Source organism: Saccopteryx bilineata, chromosome 2, assembly GCF_036850765.1.
Source record: "Saccopteryx bilineata isolate mSacBil1 chromosome 2, mSacBil1_pri_phased_curated, whole genome shotgun sequence".
Classification (NCBI taxonomy): Eukaryota; Metazoa; Chordata; class Mammalia; order Chiroptera; family Emballonuridae; genus Saccopteryx; species Saccopteryx bilineata.
This window is the reverse complement of record NC_089491.1, coordinates 138465790-138491441: the sequence shown is the minus strand read 5'-3', so window position 1 is coordinate 138491441 and position 25652 is coordinate 138465790. Positions and strand designations below refer to the sequence as shown.

General features: G+C 40.5%; 1 protein-coding gene across 2 annotated transcripts in view; it reads left to right on the top strand.

Annotated features, from left to right (window-relative positions):
* The window catches only part of TMTC1 (transmembrane O-mannosyltransferase targeting cadherins 1), a 297501-nt gene that overhangs the window by 156003 nt on the left and 115846 nt on the right, over positions 1-25652 (top strand). For both annotated transcript variants that reach the window (XM_066258034.1, XM_066258033.1), the window contains one exon: positions 22306-22427. In XM_066258034.1, the coding sequence (XP_066114131.1) occupies positions 22306-22427 (122 nt within the window). The remainder of the gene's footprint in view (positions 1-22305; positions 22428-25652) is intronic.

Here is a 25652-nt window from a genome sequence, read left to right as displayed (position 1 = left end):
AGACTGTAAATATTTGAGGCAGCCTGTCACAATTATTCAATTCTGCCATTGTATCAGAAATTAGCTGACCCCTTGGTATAGGACATTGTGCTGCCACAGATCCACACACCTGAACTGAACATGCTTTCAGATTTCTAAAAATTGTTTTGCATTTTGTTCAGCCAAATAATAGGTTCAGTTATTATTGTGGCACATAGGTTACTGTGGAATAACTTTTAAATTATAAAATAGCCATTATGACAACTGGTACAATAAGCATGCTATTTTAACCCACCAAATAGTTAAATAAAATTGAACATGAGGCCTGACCTGGCGGTGGCTCAGTGGATAAAGCGTCAGACTGGGACACAGAGGACCCAGGTTTGAAACCCAAGCTCACCAGCTTGAGCCCAAGGTCGCTGACTTGAGCAAGGGATCTCTTGCTCTGCTATAGCCCCCAGTCAAGGCACATGTGAGAAAGCAATCAATGAACAACTAAGGTGCCGCAACAAAGAATTGATGCTTCTCATCTCGCTCTCTTCCTGTCTGTCTGTCCCTATCTATCCCTCTCTCTGTCTCTGTCTCTGTCACCAAAAAAAAAAAAAAATGAACTTGAGGAATGAAGCTTGTCTTTAAAAGGTGAATGGCTGTGTCAATGTTGATTTTTTTATCCTTTTAAATTTCTGGACTATATTATCTTTTAAGTTCCTGTTCTCTGCAAACTCCATGTTCTCAATTTCTTTTCTGTTTTCAATTCATGAACATCCTCCTCATACTATTAAAGGTCAAATTTTTTATAGCCCATTTATACTCATTCAGTTTGTCCTGCTTTGGGACCATTACAATCACTGATGGTAGAGGTCTTGATAGTATCTTGACCTGGGACATCTGTCCATGACCACCAGTGCCATGGAGTAACCATTGTCTGGGATGCCTCTCTGTTTCAGGTTTGGCCAGGCCCATTGGTCCAGCCTTTTATCACTATTCTTAGCTGACCTTTCCCCCTGCCAACTTTTTACCAATTGTGATAATGCCTTGCTATTTTGGTCACGGTTTATCCCGGTCAGTAGCTGTAGTTAACTTTAGCCCTTAGGCCATGCTCCAAAGCAAAGATTTTTGTTTATATCATTTTTCTGATGAGAGTTAGAAAATGAACTTACTGCTTTATCAGATGCAGTGTTGGGACACAGAGAGGTTGAATTTGCATTACATTGTAAAATGGAGCATATTTGAAGATGCATTGAGACTGCCTTTCCCGACATACTTTTATGTCATTGCTTTGCTACATGTGGTACAAATTGTGACTTATGTTCTGTCACCCTAGTTTCATTTGGTAGTCTACTTTAGATTCATGACCACAAACCTCAAGGAGGAGCCAGACCTCCTGTGCATGTTGAGGGGCACTGCACAAATCCCAGGTCAAGAGTCCTGAGGCTGGAGGAGGGGAGGCTGTGGAGTGGAACGGTCTGCACTGAGCTGAGTCTGAGGCCAGGCACTGCCACTGACCTGCTCTCAGCCACCTCATTCAGCCTTGTTCCCACACCACAGGGTAGGGTCACCAGAGGTTGAGCCAGGGGGAGCCACATGGGACACTCGGCACAGTGACTGGCATGTGTGAAGCATTGAGAACCTGTCAGGTGTCATCATCATCATCATCACCACCATCATGAAATTGTCACAGCATAATCTCAAGAGCACAATAGGGTTCCCGTTTCCATTTTGTAGGAAATAACCAGACATGAAAAAACATAATCCAGTTGGCTGCCTTTTTTTAATTATTGTATATATTTCAATATACAGTCGTGCTTTACAGGGTTAAAATTACTTATAATGTTACTAAAGATTAATCTTCCTCCCACCTTCTTATATTCTTCATCTTAAGTAACAGGTTGAATTCTTGATCTAAAAGCTAATGGTAGTGACATACTCTCAAGTTTTTAATTCTATACCTTATTTTAGAATTTGGAAGTAAGTTCAAATGTAATATAGAAGGGCAGAATTCTAACATAAAACTCCTCTTTTAGTTAAAAACAGTGAACGTTTATCAAGAGGAAGGAAATAATGTCAAATATCACTCTCTGGAGTTGTCACCTACAACACCAAACTATGGAAATATAAATATTAGAGATGTCTTTTCAGGTATTTGAAAGTTTAGCAAAAGTAGGCAGGATATAAGAAACAATCACTTTCTTTTATTTTTTGTTGTTCTTAAAACTTACTGTCATTGCTGTTTCTCCATCCCACTTCGTGATGAGTATTGAAACAGAATAGATACTAGAAATGCAACTTTTAATCCAGCCACTTCCTGAAAATCGGAGGCCCTTGAGCAACGTCTTCCCGAAGCGTTCCTTTCTGTCCGTTATTACTGTCGCCTGGGAAGCCATCCTCCTCGTGCTGGGTCCGAGCCCTGCACAGGTCTTTCTCGCTCAGGTTCTGTGCCCTGCGCAGTGCAGTTGTGCCTGAGCTCTGCGTGGCTTTTGACCTGAGCCGGGCAGCCGTTTCCCACATCATTTCATATATAGTTTGTTTTATTCTTCACAGGGCAATTACATTTTCACAAGTCACATTCTTCAATAAGGAAATGATTTACCTACCCTTCGATGTTTATACTTTAGTTTGAAAACTCGCTGAATTTACTAATGGAAGGATTGATTGCATTAATAGAAAAAAAGGGAGTTTTCAGAAACCAGGGACAGCTTTTTCTTTATTGTATGCGTTAGGATTCTCAGCAAGATTTTATAGTCTCTAGTATTATTTGCTTTTGCTCAAAATAATGGCTACCTTTTGAGTGATAATCTTAATTTTTTACTTTTTATTCCTTTTAACTTAATGATTCATACTCTCATAAAAGCAGTTTATTACCACTTAGCCTTACAATGCTTCTGATTGTTTTTAAGCTCTTAACAAGGTCAGAAGACATTTCAGTTACTCCTGGAGCCATTCTGCTCCTACTATTTTTGTTCAGAACATAAAATTTCCGTTTAGCACACCTTTTCCCATCTTGTTCTAGGAAAACCATGAAATACGTAATTATGAGTCCCAGAGATAAAAGCAAGTAAAACAAATCCCTCTAAACAAACAGCCCATTGGAAATTACTTATGGTATTGGAAAATGCAAAGGAGACTAAAGTGATTGGTTGCCAAATTTTCTAGGTGATTTGCTATTTGTGCAAGGCCCAACAACCCTATAAAGTGTGGCACTGTGATAAATACAACTGAAGAGACTCACACCCCCCCCAAAAAAAAAATCCCTAAAATTCCCTATGTTTACACAAGCTTTGCCTAATAGGGCAGCATAAAGTGTTAGAAAAAAAGCACATTTTCAGTGAGTTTAAATGTTTCTGTATCTAGATTGTTACACATCAACATGTTGACAATAAGGTCTTCGAAGTTCCTTCTATCCTGAAATGTAATATTACGTGGATATATCTGCCTATATAGTCCCTGGGGTTGTTCAGGAAGCAAAGTGGGAATCTCCACATGGGAGTCTCAAACTCAACATTCCAAAATTTAACTTCTGAACTTCTAAACTTACCCTTTCATTGCTTGCCTGGCAGTGTTCTTTTTGTAATTTCAGTGCATTCCATTAGTTGCCCAAACCAAAATTCTTGGGGTTTTCTTGTTTCCTCTCAGCCTTTCTATCTAATATCATATCCAGTTCATCAATAAATCCTGTCAACTATACTTCCAAAATGTATCTAGAATCAGATAACTTCTGTCCAATTTCATTGCTATCACTCTGGTCCAAGCCACCAGCATCTCTCAGCTGGGTTATTGCCAGGGCTGCCACTGGATCTCTGTGCTCCTCCCTTGGTGCCAGTGGTCCAGTCTATTCTCAACACAGTGGCCAAAATATGCCTTTAAAAATGAAAGCCAGAGCCCATCCCTCTTGTATTTAAAATCTTCCAGTGGCTGCATATTTCTCTCAAAGTAAAAATTTCATAGTCTTTACAAGGGGCACTGCGCAAATCCCTGAGGAGAAAGTGGGCTGTTTTTGCCTCAGAATATAGTTCTGTTTGTGACCTAAAAGGTTTTACCATCTCTGGCCCACTCCACCGCACTGCATTCTCTCTCTCGTTCCTTCCTGAACGTGCAGCCTATTATGAAGTGAGTTCTGTGGCTGGCTCCCTCCTCTCCTTTGTTAATTACCACCTTTTCCACGAGGCCAATGCGGACTACCCTGTCTGCAGTTGCAGTCCACTTCTTGCTCACCTTATATTGCAGATACCCCTTACTAGACTCCTCTCTCTCTCTCTCTTTCTCTCTCTCTCTCTCTCTCCCTCTCTCTCCCTCTCTCTCCTTCTCTCCCTCCCCTCTCAAAGGATAGAGATTTTTTTCTGTATGTGTGTCTGTTTTGCTAACTGATGTTTTCCAAAGAATGTAGAATACTGCCTGGAAAATACAAAGCGGACAGAAGTGATTGATGGCTAACTTCCTTAAGCAATTGCCTATAAGCACAATGCCCAAAGAAACTATGAAGAGACAGCAACAATATATATTTGTTGAAGGGATGAATAATCAATGCCCATGTTTTACCAAGACAACCATTGCTTAGGATGGGAAAACTTTCAAGAGCTCTTTGACAGGGCAAATGAATTGGGGGGAGTGTCCCAGAGTACCCTGGGCGCTTCTGTACTTTTCTGTGTCTCTCACAGGCAAGAGGGGACTGAGTAACGTCACCGGTCACAGTTAGCAGCCACCTCTGCAGCTGTGTGCTGGAAGTGGAAACCGGTCTTAAAAGCTGGCAGAGTGTTTAGAGAAAAGGAAAGCAACTTCGTAGGGAATATGTACGTGCAGGATGTTGTACTTGGAGAGGAAAACAGTAAGATAAAATGTTAGATATTTAATTCATTGACCATTCACTGGCTCCAAGCATTATACTGACTATGGAGGTAAAAATAAATAAAACCCAGGAGCTGCCTGGATGACGTTGGGTTTCTCTACTTCCATTCCATTCTCCCTTCCCCAGTTCCCTCCCTCTTGGAGAATTACCCTCCTGAACACAGATGAGATCTAACCATGCCTCTGCCAGCCAGGAACCTTCCGCTCTCAGGCCTTACCATTGCAGGACCCAGCACTGTGCTGATGGATGACTTCATAAAGTTTTCTCAATGTATAGTGATTTTTTTTTTAACCTGGAAAATGGCGGCCAGCGCTTTTATATCTGCAAAAGATGAATAACAGAAAATGAGTTTCAACTATGGCATGAATGCTGTAGCTGAGATGTAGGGAAGTTTTCTTGTTTCCAGACAGTGAGTTGATTTTTTTGGGACAGGTAATAGAAATTCCTAAGGTGGAAACTTTAACTTCTTTCTGCTTGAGCAGTTTACACCATACACCAGCGCTTATCAAAACATGTTTGAGCATCATACAGGTCATTAAGTAAGGTTACCCCAAATAAAGAGTCTGCATTTCAGAAGCACTAGTTAAACCTTTTTTTTTTTAAAGCTGGAAAACTTCACAAAGCCTTTACTGTGCTCTAAGCAGCCCTGTGAGTTTTCAAATGGGGTGTATAGTAAATGACATTTCTCAGATGTATTTGAATTTGGAACCCTTTTTATGGGCTTCCTGCAGGAACAGTGTTTTCGTAATGTGCTTTGGGAAGTATTGGTGTAGTTCTAGGAGGGTGGGTGCAGAAGAATTCTGAAGTCCATTCTTGGGAAGACTTTAAACCCTTTCTTGCTGCCTTATTTGTCCCTTCATAAACAAGACACCACAAGTCACATTTAGCGGTACCCTCTGTAAAAGGATTTTTTTAAACCATTTATTTTAGTTAGATTTTTTTCAATAACAAGCAAAAGACAGGCCTTGAAACAGATTCGTGGAATTCTGGTTTTCCTTAACATTGAGGCCTTAGTTAGAAATGTGCATGCGGGTGTCTGATACAGTGACTGTGACTGCTAAGCCCGTGATGGGGTGGGGACACTACATGGCCATCCATAACTCGGTGTGAGGAAGTGAGTGGACCCTAGAGTAGCTGACTCATAGGTACGTGAAGTGACAATTTCCACACTAAGACCAAAGTGACATTGCATGCAGCTCTGCACATGCAGTTTTCCTTGTAACTGGAGAAAGTTAAAAATTGTATCTTCACTTGCTTAGCTGATAATTTTTAAAAAAGACACTTGTGAGAGTATTGTGTGCATTACCTGAGGAGAAAGTGGGCTGTTTTTGCCTCAGAATATAGTTCTGTTCGTGCCAAGTCCCTGTTGGAGAGCTGGGAGACAGAGAAAGGACTTCCTTAAACTCTGCGATTAGCTGATATGTGACTGTTTGCTAATAAGTGGTTGCACTTTTGGGAGAATTTCACCTAAAATGTGCCTTTAGTTTTACATTCAGCCTGGCTCTACTTGTCAGAGGCCACCAGTATTTACAGAAGACCTGGTAATTTTAAATGACAAACTTGGCTTAGTCAGTTGGTGACCTAGGACTCTGGCATCTGGTTATAAAAAGTGATTAATTGGGAAAAACATTTATTAATGTCAGCCTCCTTGGCAGTGCCTTGAAAATTCTTTTCATTCCAGGAGAGCTCAGTTCCTCTTGATGTGAATGAGTCTGGCCAGTGAACTCTCCTTGTCTGCTCACTGTGACAGTGCCTTCTCTTTGGAATAATGCAGTGCCAAAGCTTGTTGGAGAAATACTTTTACACTTTGTTTTTCTGTCTAAAGCATTTTTTTTCCTGTTACTTGTAAAAATTTTCCAAGGGAAAATGACTCCCAGTTAAGGATTATGTATTCAAATTCAAATTCTTACTTGTATCTTTATGTCAAGCCTCAGACAAGTCATTTTAAACTGCTTCTCTTATATACACTTTAGAGATACATGTAGCTATTTGGTGCAAAGCAGCCCTAATGAAACAATAGGTATGTGAATGTCTGAATTCAGAAAATTACCAGTACTTGATACTATTTTAAACTATAGGGCCTGTGTTTCTATTCTTTGCTAAATTCATTAGTCTGTTAATTTTGCTGTTTTAAGATGTAGCAAATAGGCTGTTTGAATGCACATTTAAAGGTGAGGGAAGTGCATTATTTGATCAAGTCAGTTATTTAGAAAAAGAGCTTTTTTTACAACTTCTGGTGAAACATTATGATCCATCCTATTTTTATTTTATTTTTTTCTGAAGTGAAAAGCAGGGAGGCAGAGAAACAGACTCCCGCATGTGCCTGACCAGGATCCACCTGGCATGCCCACTAGGGGGCGATACTCTGCCCATCAGGGGCATTGCTTTGTTGCAACCAGAGCCATTCTAGAACCTGAGGCTGAGGTCATGGAGCCACCATCAGTGCCTGGGCTAACTTTTGCTCCAATGGAGCCTTGGCTATAGGAGAGGAAGAGAAAGATAGAGAGGAAGGAGAGAGGGAAGGGTGGAGAAGCAGATGGGGGCTTCTCCTGTGTGCCCTGGCCAGGAATCAAACCCAGGACTTCCTCATATCTGGCCAAAGCTCTGATCCATCCTATTTTTAACACCATATGTTTCAGAAGCAAGAAAGTGTGTCTTATTCAAGGACATGCAACATACTTTGATTATGAAGCTACTTTGACTTTGGATAGGTGCAGATAACAGGAATCAAATCTACTGTTAATAGGAGTTTCTCTAGAAGCTCAAATGTATAAGTAAATCTCACTTTTCTTTTTTAACTTAAGAGTGTTTACTAAATTTCTTAATGACTTTCATATATCATCACCTTGAAGTAAGACAAGCATTTCTTTGTAATTTATTTGATAAAGTATGGTGAAGTATAGTCTTTAAAAAATGCTGCTATAAAATATTTGGATCTTTACTCTGTCAGACTGGCATTTTGTGCTTCCTTCTCTTTATCCATTTTAGATTACATAGGGAGGGACTATCTCCTGTGCGACAGTCCCGGGTGGGAAGAATCATACTCTTCAGTGAGTCTGACGCACTGTATGGAAAAGTAAAACATATTTTTTCTTAACAAAAAATAAGCCTGTAGCGTTCTGCTGAGGAAGGGGCAGAGGGACGTCACCTTAACAGAACCGTTTGAGCTATAGTCATAAGTAGAAGATTACTAGGCATGCATATTTCCCTAGGAACAAAACTATTTATGAAAACGCATCTAATTTTCTTCAGCCTCCTTTTCTTCTTCATCAAAGCTAAAATCACTCATGACTTCATTTGCATGGTTAAATCCATCTTGGTTTCTAATTGAATTCCTACCCAGGGGAGAAAACTGGTTAATCATTCCTGCCCTGCACCCACACTGTCACCTTATTAAGCTATAGTTCTTGACCTAGAAGTCTGTGGCATAACAATGTCATCTCTATTTCTGCAGCCAGAGCTAGATGGGGTGAGCATGATGCAAAACTTGGGTCCCTAAGCCATGGGCTCTTTCTCTCTCTTCTGTACTCTGCTCTGGACAGGCTCTGGGTACCTTGTCTAATGCACCACTGACCTTCCTCTGAACAGGATCTCTCCTGAATCCAGTGGTGTCTCGTAGGAGTACAGATACCACCTTTCCCCTGAATCTACTCAGCTAGCTTTTATGCCAGCACCATAGGACATTATATGTGTTACCCTCTTAGGGAAAAACCACTATTTTGATTTTCTGAATCTGCTCTCTTGAAAGAATTCTTCATGTGTATATATGTATGCATGTATGTATATATATATAATATATGAATATAACAGCTATGTGACAAGATAAAATGGCTTATCATAGTTAGTGTCACATTTCTAAAATTTACATATAAACAGTTCACACCAGGGACATACAAGGAGGAACTGACTTGTCTGGCATTAGGATAAGGGCTGGGGATGGGGCAGGCTTTCTCCCAGACAGAAGTGCTGGCAGAAGCAATTATTCCTTTGCTGAGCCATATACCAACAGAGCCAGCAGGCAGGTGTCATATCTGAGTCTCCCTCAACTTAGCTTACACTGTTTACCCCACCCTGGTGATTCCCTGAAACCCTACCCCACATAAGGTGTGGGCCGACCCAAGCTGTTTCCAGTGGCTTTTCTATATAAATGGGCTGTCTTGGCTCGTGCTTCAGACTTTATCAAAAGTCTCTCAAACAAACAGCATCTGGCCTAGGAATACCCCATAGCTCTTGCTAAGTGGCCGCAGGTCCAGTGCTAGTGGCAGCTGGCCTTGGTTCACAGCTTGGCCTCTCCTTAGCACCTCCAAGTCCAGCACAAGTAACAGCTATCTGCAGATTGCTTTTCAGCTAATGGCAGGAAGCCCCAGAAAGAATACAAGTGGAGACCTTGACCTGCACCTCCGAGAGATCCAGAGCCATCATACCCAGTGCACAGCTTTACACCACGTTGAAGCACTACTCAACCACCTCCACAAGTGACACACTCAGGGGCAGACTCAGCAGGCACCAGAGCCCCACAGAAGTAGGTCCTGCTCTGTGGTGTGGGCCTCTGCACAGCAGATCCTCCACAGGGGTTGCAGCCAATTCTTATAGCCTATTGGCTTGGGGGTAAATCCTTCCAGTTTACATGGCAGGAGCAGTCAAAGCTCAACTACAACAAAAGGGTATACACAGTCCACATGGGGGATAAGGGCACACCTGGAGTGCCCAACTCAGGTGGAGAGGGAGGTATGACACTGGATCCGACAGGATACCTATGACATTAGGCCATTCTTCCAAGCGTGAGACATGTAGCAGCTCTACCTAATACATAGAAAAAATAAAATTAAAAAAAAAAAAAAACACAGGGAAGCTGACAAAATGAAGAGACAAAGAAACATGTCCTTACTGAAAGGAGAGAACAAAACTCCAGAAAAAGGACTGAGTAAAATGGAGACAAGCAAACTACTAGATGCGGAGTTCAAGACACTGGTTATAAGGAGACTCAGTGGCTTAGTAAGAAAGAACTTCAACAACATAAGAAAGGAAACGGAAACCATAACAAAGCTCCAGTCAATATGAAGGATATGCTAACTGAAATGAAGAATAATTTACAGGGAATCAATGGTGGAGTAACTAAAGCCAAGAATTAAATCAGCAATTTGGAGTATAAGGAAGCAAAAAACACCCAATCAGAAGAGCAAAAAGAAAAAAAGACCAGGCCTTGGCTGGTTGGCTCAGCGGTAGAACTTCAGCCCGGCGTGTGGAAGTCCTGGGTTCGATTCCCGGCCAGGGCACACAGGAGAAGCGCCCATCTGCTTCTCCACTCCTCCCCCTCTCCTTCCTCTCTGTCTCTCTCTTCCCCTCCCACAGCCAAGGCTCCACTGGAGCAAAGTTGGCCTGGGCACTGATGGCTCTATGGCATCCTTCTCAGGTGCTAGAATGGCTCCAGCTGCAATGGAGCAATGCCCCAGATGGGCAAAGAATCGCCCCCTGGTGGGCAGAGCATCACCTCTTGGTGGGCATGCCAGGTGAGTCCCAGTCGGGCGCATGCAGGAGTCTGTCTGACTGCCTTCCCATTTCTAGCTTCAGAAAAATACAAGAGGAAAAAAAGAAAAAGAAGATAGTGTAAGGAACCTTTGGGAGAACTTCAAGCATGTCAACATTCATATCATGAGAGTGCCAAAAGGAGAAAAGAGAGAGCGAGAAATTGAAAACCTATTTGAAAAAAATAATGACAGAAAACTTTCTGAACCTGGTGAAGGAAATAGACATATAAGTCCAGGAATTGTAGAATCCCAAACAAAAGAAACTCAAAAGAGCCCACACTAAAACACATAATTAAAATACAAATGATTCAAGACAAAGAAAGAATCTTAAAAGGAACAAGAGAAGAGCAGCTAGTTACCTACAAGGGAGCTCCAATAATACTGTTAGCTGATTTCTCAACAGAAACTTTACAGGCCAGAATGGATTAGCAAGAAATATTTAAAGTGATGAAAAGCCAGACCTGCAACCAAGATTACTATACACCGCAAAGAATTGAAGGACAGATAAAGAGCTTTCCAAACAAGAAAAAGCTAAGGAATTCATCACCATCAAACTAGTATAACATGAAATGTTTCAAAGGTCTACTTCAAGAAGAAGAAAGATAAAAAATGTGAACAATACAATGGAGATAAATACATATCTATCAATAATTGACTCTAAGCAAATAAGCAGAACAGCAACAGACTTATAGATACTACAGAGAATGTTTTGACTGTGGCCAGATATAGGGAGGTTGGAGGATGGGTGGAAAGGGTGAAGGGATTAAGAAATTGATAGTTACAGAATAGTCATGGGGGTGTAAAGTACAGCATAGGGAACATAGTCTAGTCAATATTCTAATCAGGTATGGTGTCAGATGGGTATGAGATTTATCAGGATGATCACTAAGTAAGTTATATAATGATTAAACATTAATCACTAGGGTATACACCTGAAACTAGTATAATATTGTACGTCAACTATAATTGAAAAAAAAATATGATTTTAAAAAAACAGTTCATAGATAAAGAGTTGAATATTAAAAATGGAAGCTTAGAGCAATACCAGGTTGCAGGGCATGTATAGATTAAAATTTAAAAAGCCTCTGCTCCATTTAGCTGTCCAAGTTCATTCATTGTGTCTCTGTGGTCACTAGTATGTGAATGTTCTCTTATTTTCATTACTAAGAATGGCAGTTTCATCACAGTATTTAATTTCTTGTATCAATAATAATTGTTATTCTTATCTCAAGTCTTCTGAAATATAATTTTAAAAATTCAATAACTAAGATCAGTCAAATAAATGACTATATCTTACTCTATTCTGACTGGTAGATGTGAATATGTCCATTCTTCCAGAGGCTGTTCGTCAGAATGAGGAACTGGGCCATCTGAAACCACTCATGCAAGCAGAATACTTGACAAGGAATACATATTCTGTGCCACATACCCTGCTGATCCCTGTAGCCTGTAGAATACTTATGTCTGCATTTATCTGGCAAAGTGAGTCAATCGTGCCCTCTGTCACTGGCCTTGGGGGTGAGATTTTCTAGACTCTCACAGTAATGCCTTGCTTGGCAACCTGCAAATTACTGGCTCTTATCTGCTGTCACTGTGTTTCTGTGACAAAGCCAGAAGGCAGTGAAGGTCTGAAATATCCCACCCAACCCCCCATATACACACACACCCATACACACATACATGACATTAGGTTTGGATCCCAGAGCCGTGTAAGCTGTGGCAGAAGGACAATCTTTGGAATGAACCAGACAGACCTCAGTTTGAAATAGTTGTTTCTTGCTAACTGGATCAACTTAGATAAGTATCTTAGGCCCTCTGATTCCTCTGAGCTTCAATTTCCCATCTGTAAAATTGGGGATAATTACCTATGTTATAATATTATCATGAAATTCCGGTGGGAAAGTTTGAGTCAAACAAGTGGCATATGGTGTGAGCAGAGGAGATATTTGATTTTCCTCCGTCCTGTACCACTACCACTTTCCAGGTGGCCTTTATCGCCCCATCTGCGCGTCTCCCCCCGTAGCACACAGGAAATAATGTATGTTGAACATGGCGTTAGATGAAATCTTCTCTTGCCTTTCCCCTTTATCTCTCTAGTCTCCTCACTCTTTTTTTTTTTTTTCTCAATACATAGCTTTTGGTACCTTTTCCCTTTTTGTTCAAAACCACAGGTAGAAATGAAGGAAATTCATTTCTCTGACTTCTCTCATTTTTCCACAAATTCCTGTAATAGTTTCACTTCAAGAAAAAAAAAATGTTTCTTAAACAACATTTTTCTAATTTACATAATTTTTGTAACTCCTTACTGGTGCTTGATTAACTAAATAAATGGCATTGGTCCTCTAGTTTAACATTTTCCAATTATGTCATGTCTAAAGACCGTTTTAAAAGATTTTTGTTTTTATTTTTCTTTAAACATTTAATAAAACACACCTATGCAGGATTTAACATACATTTCCAAATAAAGTTAGGGATTAGTTAATTCTCAATTAGAGTCAAGCAATCTGAGAGCTTCACCCTCCCCTCCCCCCCCCCCCCCGATTTAACCCTGCAACATAATTGTGTGCTCTTATGAGATAAGACGTTTCAATCTCAGGAACTAATGTTGGCCAGGAGATTCAGACTGTTGATTAAAAGCAAATCAGACAGAAAACTCTATGCAAAAAACTGAAGTCCAGAACCAAGGACCAGAAATCGAAACTGTGAGTTTAGGGACGCTCTGATTTTAATCTGCCTTCAGCTTTCTATTCATTAGGGCCTCTGGTGAGGAGGCTTCCTGGTGAGGAGAGGTTGGCATGGGAAAGAGCCATGTTTGGATTGGCTCAGGGCAGACACAGGGTGTACAAATCTACTTTTGTCTCTGAGGGGGCATAATTTCTTCATTCATTTCCCCTTTTAAAACGTTCTCCCCGTGCATTTATGAGTAAATTTTAGAGCACATGAAAGTGAGGAAATGATATCACCAGCTTGAGCCAAGTAGAGTGTGGGTTGGCAGCTCTGCTGTTGAGATATTGAACCAAAGCCATTTTCTGTCCCACTCAGCCTGTCTCATTGCTCTCAGACTAGGAAGGAAAATAATTGCTAGTGGTTTCCTTCCCATGCTTTCATTTGAGGTGTGACCTGTGTGCATGTCATGGGAGGACTGTCCTTAAACCTCTTGCAGTGTGGCATTGTGTCCAGTGGGACTAACTATGGGCCCCAGCTGAAGGTATAGTCACCAAGGAATTTGGCAGCAGTAACTGAGGGTCTGAAAATCAGCTTTCAAATGTTCTTATTCTATCTACCCTTAAGACTGCCCCCAAATTCCTCTTGCTTCCTGCATTGCTGCTATGGAATTCAGATTCTAGATCTTGTCTGAATCCTAGGAAGTAGTTTGTTGCATTTAATATCACAATAGCAGTAAAAGTTTAAGACTTTCTCTTTTCCAATTATTGAGAGATTGGTCCCAATTTCATTTGCCAGATAAAGAAAGCTCTCTTAGATTGGTATTTGTCTTTACTGTTTTTATGCAACATTTCAAATTTTCTATAACCACAATGGCATTTAAAAGGGTGGTTCACTCAAGGGCTGAAACAGACTGGAAATACAACAATACAAGGATGGGACCAAGTCAAGAGTGGGCTGGAGCTGGCTTGTATCAGCTCACAAGATCCAGAGTTCTGTTCCCTTTTTGGAGTTCACACCTCTACTTCCCTCCCCAAAGTCTTTCACTTTGAGCTGACCTATCAGAGTCCTGGCAGGAAACATATGACACAATCAGTGAGGTGATTGAAGAGTTTATGAAGGGACCTTATGCAGTGATGTGGGCAGGGTTAGTGGAGCCAATATGAAAATTGACAGTTAGCAGGTAGCCTGATGAGGCAACAGAGGGGCCAGGTGAGAGCTGTCATCATGGAGAGAAGCCCCAGACAAGATCTGTGCCTGTAGATAGGCAAGCAGAACTAGTGGCAGAAAGAGGCAGAGGAGGGAGCGGCTGTAAAAGTCAGTGGAAAACACAGACCACAGTGAAGAAGTTCAGGAAGCCCAGTGGAAATAAGTTTAAGGTACATCTGTGCACGGCTCAGACAGAAGCCTGTTGCCCCAAACAGACCAGCTCTTTCTGTCCTTACCCCTCTAGCTTGGGCACTTCCCATTCTGGTCTTGATAGTATCCTCTTGGGCCTCTCAGTTAGTGTGTGGGGGCCAGTTCTCCATCTATTTTATGCAGTCTATGTTAGCATCATCCTTGAGAGCCTCTCAGGGCTTTTGCCAGGTCAGTGTTCACGCTGTTTTAAATAAACCTGAGCCTCTGATTTATTCAAGTAGAGCCTCACTGATGCATTTTTAATAGACAGCAGTTGGGGTGTTGGGCCACTGAAAAACTGAAAAATCATTAAAAGGGTTTTCCATTGATTTGGGAGAGAGAGCAAAGAAGGGAGAGAGAGTGGCATCTACTTGTTGTTCAACTTAGCTCCATTTAGTTGTGCGCTCATTGGTTGCCTCTCCTATGTGTCCTGACCAGGGATTGAGTCCCTGACCTCAGTGCACAGTGACAGTATTTTATCCATTGAGCCACCCAGCCAGGGCCTAAAATTCTTAAACTGTACACAGCAGCACAGTGAGAACCCAGGCCCCCCAATTTTGCTAGGAGACCTCAAGGCCTATGCAGCCTTGAGGAATATTTCTCATGGAAATAATACAATAACCCTCTGACATTTCTGCTGATTTCAATTATAAATATTTGTGAAGGACCCAAAGGTCTAAGACATTAGAGTTTACAACAGGGATAATATCTCCACAGAGTTGTAGTGAAGATTAAACTGGAATTAATTTAAACTTGCACAAATTGCAGGGTTGCAATTTGGGAGTCACTGAGCCAGAGGAGGAGCCTCGCTCACTGCCCAGCTCAGTAACTGGAGTTCAGCTCAAACCCCGCATAAGAAACGAGACACTGTTGTGCAGTCAAGTAAAGCAAGAGGGGATTCCAGTTGATTAAATAACTTGTCTTTCTCAATAGAAAATACAGTAACAATAGTAGTAAATTATGGGATATTCTAAAAAATTGAAACACTCAAAAAGTTAAAATTGAATTTCAATAAAATGAAAGATTTCAATTTTCCTGAGCACAAAAGTCAGTGATCACGGTGGACCTGGAAGGAGCAGTGACCAGAATTAGAGACGGGCAGAAGGTACGCGCTTTTCCTGATTAAAAATACCACAGCACTGTTGGCCCTCTGTGCCAAGGTGATAAGATACTCTTGGATGCTCAAGGAATTAAAGCTTTCCACCCCAAATTAATATTGCACATACTGTGTTTCTGAGGGTTACCAAACCCATAAAAGATTTCCTTAGCAGCAAATCCCTGCAATGGCTGTTGGGGTGCTTGAGAACCCCAATGATCTATCTGCAACTCACATCCCTGATCTTTACTGCCACAACACATACCTGGTGCATGTCAGATAGGTATGTACTAGGTATGTAGATAAAAAGTTCACCTGAGATGGTGACTCATGCAGGAATGCATAGTCTGATGGAGGAAGTAGGCCCATAAACAGACAAAAAGGAGGGCCTGCTCAGTGTCCAGCCATGCCACTTGTCAGCTTGGCAAATACCTTCTTTACTCCCAGTGCCGAAGAGCTTTGCAGACAGCTGGGGCCTAGAGCTGCCAAATAACCCTTAGGGTTGAAATGTAACTGTGCTGTGTGTAGAACTGTGAGAACATGCTCACACCCTGAATGCACTGCACCATTTTTCTGAAACCTCTTTAGAGATGAGAGAAAATATGATAATGGTAATAATGATAATTACTGTAAAAGGGCCTTTCTCTGGCCCTATGGATGGGAACACCCTGCAGTGAGTGGATGGTGTCTTTGTTGAATGGGACGAGAAGGAGTCTTCTTGTGAGCACACACCCATATGCTGCTGGCCACAATGCGCATGCGCGTGCGTGTGTGTGTGTGTGTGTGTCCTCATTTGTGACCAGTGCTTTAGAAGGTGAACTAGGATTAAGAAAGGGAGTGAATAAACCACAAGCTGCCAGCCTAGACTTGGATTCTGGGGCTGGATTTCCTTGGAAGTAATTGCTGGTTTTGAGAAAGCTGAGCTGCTGGTTGAGATCCGTGGCGGTGCCAATGGCTGACGAGCGCTCTGGGCACCTTCAGAGGGGTGTGAAGTGCTTCTTACCTCTTGACAGCTCAGAAGGCTGCTTCTTTATATCCTTCCAAGCCAGAAAAGAAAATCATAGTGAATCTCTCACACATTTTTCCTAAGAATACAATAGGTATCAATACCTTTACTTTTGTTTAACTGATCATCAAATTAAAACTCAGAAAAGTAAAATAATTTGTATGAAGTTGCACGGTTAATCAGTAAATACCAGGTACTATTAATGACTGTATAATAAACTCTTGGAATTCTCATTATATTTTCATCCCCTCATATAATTTGGAATAGGTAAATTTCCATTTGCTTCTCCTCCTAGAAATAAATGCATTTCTATGTACTTTGGAAAAGGCCACAGATTTTCTCTTTTTCCCCCCACTCATATTTTGTTTGCATTTCATCTGACTCTATTAGGCTAAAATAAGCTATAAATTACTTAGGCAATTTTGTCTCATCTGGGATCCACAGGATACAAACTTGGCTTTCCTCCCAGTCTTTCTCATTCTAGAAATTCAGCCACATCCATGACATAGTTTTTCCTAACTTAATGCTTAGCTGATTGGCTCACAGCTTAAAGAAATATGCTCATGAATATTTTCTATTCCTCTTAACCTAATGGGGATAAAGGGAAGACAATATAATCATCAACTCAATTTGAGAATAAAGAATCTTTTCATGAATATTATTTTTTCTTTCAAAATGAAATAATAATGAAACACTTTATTTAATGTGGGTGCAATGCCACTGTCTTCAATCGAGTGTTTTGTTTTTTTTGTTTTTTTGTTTATTTTATTTTATTTTATTTATTCATTTTTAGAGAGGAGAGAGAGAGACAGAGAGGAGAGAAGGGGGTGGGGAGGAGCTGGAAGCATCAACTCCCATATGTGCCTTGACCAGGCAAGCCCAGGGTTTCGAACCGGCGACCTCAGCATTTCCAGGTTGACGCTTTATCTACTGCGCCACCACAGGTCAGGCGAGTGTTTTGAAAACAAGGAAAAACACACCGTAAGAACAGCCCCTCTAGCACTGTGGAGTGGTAGCCTCTAAGCCCACAACTCTCAAGTCCAGTATTGTGGACTTTCATTGATCAAGAAATTTTTGTGATGATCCAGCCCTGCTGAGCCCTGAGCCTCACTTGTCTCATTTTATAGTTGAGACATGGGAGAGGTAATGAGGTGCCTGCTCAGAGTGACTAATGGTGTGTTGATAGCAGGACCACAATTTGAATCTGGACACCTTCTCCTGGACCCTGACTTGCTCTTCTTTCTTTACCTATCAGACCTTTCTCTAGCTCCCTATTGGCATCTAAATACAGGTCAGCTACACACAGGGCATACGAGATCATCATGAATTGCCAACTGCCAACATGGATAGTTTTATCCTGTTTTGTACATTCTGTATCTGCCCTCTGGAATTAGATCAACTGATCCCTCCCCACAAGCACCACCAAATTTGTCTTGTAGGCATTCACTCATTTTCATAGCCAGATTGTCACCTCCACCAGGAAATCCTCACTGCCTTTTCCTTTGTTCACATCCAGTTTTCTCTGAAGACCTACTAAGCACCAGGCACTGAACTAAACACAAATCATGTACCAGTGAACACAGCTGGCTAGCTCCTTGCTTTCACATAGCTTACAGTCTAGTGGAGATAGTGCAGGTAGCAAACACAGAGATAAATATGTAATTATAACTGAAATGATTGCCATAGCAGGGATCTCAAACTCGTTGCCATGCGGCCCGCCCACCAATTTTGTGCGGCCCGCAGACTAATCAAACTTCGTGGATTAATCTGCGGGCCAGTCTGCGGGCTGCACAAAATTGGTGGGCCCGCGGCCCGCAGCTGTGAGTTTGAGACCTCTGCCATAAAGTATATAAAGATTGCACTTGGAGCCTGAAATATCCATCTCCATGTCCCCAGCAGCAGTGAGCATTTGGGGATCCTGCCCACTGCTGGGGCTCAGTGAATGAGGAGGGAGGCAGCATGGAGTTGGGTTTCTACTAACACCTCCTTCCAAACTAATGGCTGCTGAAGCACTCAGTGTTCTGTCAAGGACATAACCATATGCCCATCATAGTGAAGAACTGGGGCTTAGGTCAGACAAAAAGTTGTGATATTGAGGCTGTGAAGGTGATGGCTCTTTCATAATCCCAGTGAAGGCTGTTCTCTAATAACTTTGATGAGAGGCAGGGAGGCCTTCTTTGGATAAAACAACAGCTGGAGACCTGGATAATAGCCCAGTTGGAGTTCTTTCATAACCTTTGTTCTTTCTAATTCTATAGGATTAACAAATAAGGAGTATTAAATTCTCTTTAGAAATCTCTATATGAAGATAAATGAACACTTTTATGAAAAGCATTCCAGTTTTTGTAAAGAGTTGAAAGAAATATTCAACTATATTTATTTTTAAAATTTTATTTATTGATTTTAGAAAGAGAAGAGAGAAAGAGAAAGCGGGGAATGGAGCAGGAAGCATCAACTTGTTGTAGTTACTTCTTGTATTTGCCTTGACCAGGCAAGCCCAGGGTTTCAAACCAGTGACTTCAGCATTCCAAGTTGATGTTTTATCCACTGACCATCACAGCTAAGGCTCAACTATCTTTAAAAAAGTAAAAGTGCACCTATGAAAAAAGCATACCAACCCTGTACTTAATAATACACTCAGAGATTATGAGGAACTCTCAATAAGATATTCATTGTCTAGGATTTTATTTATGTATTTATTTATTTTTAATCTATTCAGGGGGTTCTTGGGTTATGACACAGTTCTGTTCCTATGACAGTGACGTAACCCGAGTTTTGGTGTAAGTTGAAACACACCCTAGCCCAGTGGTAGTCAACCTGGTCCCTACCACCCACTAGTGGGCATTCCAGCTTTCATGGTGGGTGGTAGCAGAGGAACCAAAGTATAAATAAAAAGATAGATTTAACTATAGTAAGTTGTTTTATAAAGATTTATTCTGCCAAACAGCGAAAATCCAACATAAAGTACTTGGTAAGTAATTATTATTATATGCTTTAACTGCTTTATAAATTTTATAAAGTACTTCCCTACTTTATAAATCACCATTACTGTGGAACCGGTGGGCGGTTAGAAAATTTTACTACTAACAGAGATACAAAAGTGGGCGGTAGGTATAAAAAGGGTAACTACCCTGCCCTAGCCTAACACAAACAGAATACTTGCACTTTTCACAGTCCAAAATGGCATAAGTAAGCATATTGGGAGACACCAACTCCCTCACTCGTATGCTGTGTTACTGCATGTTCTTCTGCTGCACACAACCAAACTAGTTTGCTCATGTAATAGTCCGTAAGTGTGACACTAACAACATAAGCCGAAGCACTCACGTCTCAATTTTTTCAAGTTTTTATGGGAGTGAGCATCGTAAACACAAAAAGTCATATGTTGAGACTGTTGTAACCCGAGGACCCCTGAGTGTGTGTATGTGTTTTTTTTAAGATTTTATTTATTGATTTTAGAGAGAGAGAAGACAGAGAGGGAGAGGGAGAGAGAAAGGCTGGGGGAGGGAGACGGAAGGAAGAGCAGGAAGCATCAACTCATAGTTGGTTCTCACATGTGTCTTGACTGGGCAAGCCCAGGGTTTTGAGCTGGTGACCTCAACGTTCCTGGTTGACATACCACCCACTGTACCACCACAGATGAGGCTATATATTACTATTTTTTAGTTATAATTTACATCAATATTACTTTGCAGTAGTTTTAGGTGTGCAGCATATTGGTTAAACAACACCGTACTTGGCAAAGTGTTCCTTGTGATATTTCCACTACCCATTCAGCACCATACATAGTCATTACAGTATTAGTGACTATATTCCCTATGCTGTCTTTTACATTCCTGTGACTGTTTTGTAACTACCAACTTGTACTTCTTTATCAGAGATTTTTTTTTCATTTTAGCAAGAAATACTTGTGCTTAATGTCACAGGATTTTTATGATGGTGTTTATTCTTTTATAAATTACCTATGTAAACTTTAAGCTCTTGAACTAAAATGTTCTTTGAAAACTCAAAATATTTATATAATCTAAATTACAAAGATATCATGCAACTTTTAAATATAATGAACTGCTACTTTTCTCACCCATTTTTTAAAATCAATTTTTGTGGGTCATAAAAAATGCAACATTATTGCACCCATTTGATTTGTTATGCACGTTTTTTATCTTTCATCTTTTAATTCTAAAAAGTATGGTTCTTTCAGGTAAAAAATGAGATCATTACTTACAGATCATTAACTATTAAGAGAAATTGTCCAAATCATATTTGTTCATATGAATTTGCTGTGAGAAATTTTATTACTCTATATGTTGTAGTATAAAGAATTTTAATAAAATCCAAGTGACAAATGTGTCAACATGTTTAAAATTTTTACTTTGTATACTTAAAATATCACTAGTTTGTATTAGGGGGTCTTATATATATATTTTTGAAATTTTTTATTTATTCTTATATAATTATTAAAAGTAACTGACTTTAAAATATTCATAAAAATGTTTAAAACTGTAATATGGAAAGTTGCATTTGGTTTTTTTAATTTTTTTTTTTTTTTTTGTATTTTTCTGAAGCTGGAAACGGGGAGAGACAGTCAGACAGACTCCCGCATGCGCCCAACCTGGATCCACCCGGCACGCCCACCAGGGGCGATGCTCTGCCCCTCGGGGCGTCGCTCTGCCGAGACCAGAGCCACTCTAGCACCTGGGGCAGAGACCAAGGAGCCATCCCCAGCGCCCGGGCCATCTTTGCTCCAATGGAGCCTTGGCTGCGGGAGGGGAAGAGAGACAGAGAGGAAGGAGGGTGGGGGTGGAGAAGCAAATGGGTGCTTCTTCTATGTGCCCTGGCCGGGAATCGAACCGGGGTCCCCTGCACGCCAGGCCGACGCTCTACCGCTGAGCCAACCAGCCAGGACCTTTTTTAAAATTTTTTTAAAAGGAAGAAAATAAAACCATTACATTAAAATTTATTTTAAATAGGCCTCTCTTCAGATGTGTTCATATCATATACACTCATGGAAATACAAGCTACTTTCTACAGTGTCCATTACAACATAGTATTAGTAATAAACAGAAATTTTTTAAGTGACAGAAAAATCTTTACAAATTAATAGGTGCTTTATCAATTTACTGAGTTATCATTGCAATAAATTTTGATCCCCAAAACATTCATGGAATAAATACTTGCTTATTGGCTTAATTTGAGAGGTGTTAAAAAACTTCTCAGCTCAATTGATCTTCCTCACTGGTACCAGATTTTACCATTTGCATTTAATTTCTGTTATGATGTGCTCTGCTTGTCTTGTGGGATTGTGTGTGGGTTTTTTGTTGTTGTTGTTGGTTTGTTTTTTTGTTTTTTTGTTATGCTCCCTATTTCTGAGAGGACAGTACTTTTCCATAACACTTTATTGAGCTTGAGTATGTCAGTTGTTTTACTCTCTGGAAATGAGAAATGAGTTGCCTGGGGGGACAGAGATTCTGAAGGGGGCAGAACCGAGGAACAGGGTTGCTGGATGGCTGGGCAGAAACAAGGAGTAATGGTGACTGACTGTATTATGCAAATATCAGATGGTTCTGGGTAGCAAATGTGTGTCTGGGTCCCTGCAATATTTTGACACACCAGAGGTGTTAGCCTGAGGACTTCCTCTGATGAATTCAGCCACTGATCAAAAGGTTTTCATTGGACTAATTTACATTTACTCATTCCTTCAATGAGAACTTGGAAATGAAAGAGATGGTTAAATGCTGACTGAAGTGGAATTAACCCAAATTAATTTATCCTTCACTGTTGTGTGTTTCAGAGACTGGAGCATAAGGAAGTGTTAGTGGGCTTGTTGTTCCTGGTTTTCCCGTTCATTCCAGCCAGCAATCTCTTCTTCAGGGTGGGTTTTGTGGTGGCCGAGAGAGTCCTTTACATGCCCAGGTAATTACCGCTCATGATTTCGTCTTTGAGACCTGCCCTCTGTCACCAACATATTGCTTCCAGAGAGACAGTCCTTTCTTTTATAGCAACTAGAGATCCTTGAGGAGCTAAGGTGCTTATTACCTCAGCTTTAAAAACAGCCACAGAGAAGGGTGGATGAGCTCACGTTCTCACACTCACTGTGGGTCACAGTAGCTCACCCCCAGCGGGAAGCTTGACTGTGAAATGAGAAATAGTGACTGAAGTGGATTCAGGATTTCAGCAGCGATAGTTTACCAATACATTCTTTTCCAAGCATCTCTGTTTTATTTAAGATAATTATAGTCATTATCTAAAAATATTTTTGGTGTGCTTAAAATGACTAATTGTGTTAACGAGCATGATTGTAATTAAGTTCTATCTCTTCCTTCTTTCTCTTTTTTTCCCCTCTGTGTTTTGTTTTGTTTTTTTAATTTAAATATAGGAACAATCTCAAGAAAATTTGTCCTTGAAAAAAATGGTTCAAACTATGAAGGGCATTTGTATGTGTGACTACATAATGCCTCTTAGTTCTGCATACCGGAACACGCTGGGGCGTGCCTGTTCTCTTGTCTTATTCAAACACTCTCATTCCAAGGCCACATTTCTCTTCAGGTGCCTGGATATGCCTGAAATGGTTCAGCCGTTTATCTACTGTGTGATTTTGAATAAGATGTGAAGCTTTTTTGCACCCAGATTTTCTCAGTTTTTAAAATAATGATTCTATTAAGCTTCCTGAAATGAAGTAATTTTATGAGTGCTAAATAAGAATGAGCTTTTCCAAAAGTAAATATTATAAACCAAAATATTGTAAGAACATTATTTTTAATTGACTAATATTGGGTTAGAATTTTGTTAATTCAAATAAAATTTATTTAAATATCACTTAATCGAGTTTAATTTTATTTATTCATATTGAGTTAGGAATTTTAAAACACATATAATTAGAAAAGAATTTCATAACCTTTGATTTCCATCCAAAACCAACTACCTGTGAGCTTTCTTACGGCTTTGCAGCATCTGGTTTTGACTTGTAAGGAGAGAGCAGCTCCTAAAGGTCCTTTATGTTTCTTCACAGTGTGGGAGGGAAATGAACTCTAAATACTATTTGACAAGAACAAAAATACAGCATAAATTCTTTGTGTTCTATATCGCCTTAAGATAACAGGCTTTGCCAGTAATGAGAAATACGATGGGCAAAAGGGGCGTGGACACCGCGTCTGCTCTAGATGCGTGCTGCTGAGACCAGCTGAAAGTGGCCTCGGCTGGGTTTTCTCCATAATACCGATGACTCCTGGTGCAGTCAGTGTTCATCTGTCATCTCACAGGTAGTCACAGAGCATCGCTGTCGGGCATACAGTTCTCGAATCTGCAGCTGCCAAAATAAGTGAATCTCAGTTTCTTCTCCCAAAGAACTCACTAACTGCTTATTCATTAAAAGACATCTCTCTAAACATTTAACTGGTTGTAATACTCTTTAAAATAGTACATATTATTCTCATTAATACTATTTTATTATATCAAAACTTTTACTGAATCTTTATTTTATGTCATCCACCAGGCTAAGCATGTTGTATATGTTATATCAATTAATTCCCACTGTAGGCAGAGGTTTGCAGCATGCCCCTGAAGTCAGGGTGCCTGTGTTGGAATTCTGGCTTAAACATGAGCATGCTGTCCCTAAGCCTGTTTCCTTATCTGTGTAAATGAGAGCAATAGCACCATGTATATATATGATCTCACAAAGTGTTTTGTGTTGTTCCTGGTCAATGAATATCCAGTATTATTGTTAAATCAGTTGAGATAGCTGACATCATTATTCCTGTTTTACAAAATAAGGCCTGGAGTCTGAGAGTGGAGTGACTTGCCCCAGATGACATAGCTAGTCAGTGGTGGAGCTGGAAGATCCTTGCCTACTGACAGATCACCCACCTTCCAGACTATATTGCTTCTCTGGTAGTAACGTCTTAGTGTTCTTCTCACTTGTAAAGAAGAAGGAGAAAATGTGGACTTAGTGAAGTACTTTCAGCTCAACTGTATTTGATAAGCAGGACTTGATACTTCCGGGAGTCATGTGATGTAAATCCTCAGGAGTCTAGTGACAGAGAATTGCATGTGCAATATATACTGTTCACAGAAAATTAGGGAATATTTCAAAATGAATATTAAATGATAAAATATCTCCTAATTTTTGTGAGAAGTGTACTTTTCTAATCCAGAAACAAGAGAATAATTTGTGATAAATAAGAGGTTAAATTTTAATTTTTTCTGAAAGAGACTCTTAGGCAGACCATATAAAAGTTCATAATATATTGTCTTCAACTATTTATCTTATTTAAAGAAAGGAGTCCTTTTTTTTTTTTTTTACAGAGACAGAGAGAGGGATAGATAGGGACAGACAGACAGGAACAGAGAGAGATGAGAAGCATCAATCATCAGTTTTTTGTTGTGACACCTTAGTTGTTCATTGATTGCTTTCTCATATGTGCCTTGACCACGGGCCTTGAGTAACGCTTGCTCGAGCCAGCAACCTTGGGTCCAAGCTGGTGAAATTTGCTCAAACCAGATGAGCCCGTGCTCAAGCTGGCGACTTCAGGGTCTCGAACCTGGATCTTCCACATCCCAGTCCGACATTCTATCCACTGTGCCAGCACTTGGTCAGGCAAGCAAAGAGTTCTTGTCACCCATGTAGGTGTGTCTTCTAAATACAAAAAATAATAATAATAATAATAATTTCAGCCCTGGCTCTTCCCACACTGCTGTTTCTTAAATAGAACCTTTCTCTGGCTTTATTTCATTTTCTCTAAAAAAAACAAAGTGGTGTCCCTGCCCATTTTCTGCTAAGAATAAAGTTTATGTACTGATTTGGATTAAAATAAAAGTTCTCAATATGAAGAAAACATCAATATTACCAAAGAGCAAGTGCCTGCCTCTTAGAAGCAATTTGGATTTTGCTGCATTGTGCAGACTGGGTGCAGTCACCCACCATCGATTTCTGTAAACTGGTCTTTGTTAGAAAGATGGCTGTCCTCTTCCCTTCAGGGTCCTGCAGCTATACATTTCACACTCCGGTGTGGAGCCAAGTCATCATTTCCCGAGGATGCCTCTTTACTGCCCAGCATCTGCTGTGTTAATATCCACAACCTGACCGTGTCCAGCCAGGCCACGCTCCCCCTCCAGAGCTCTAGTCCTTGCAGGTGCCACAGC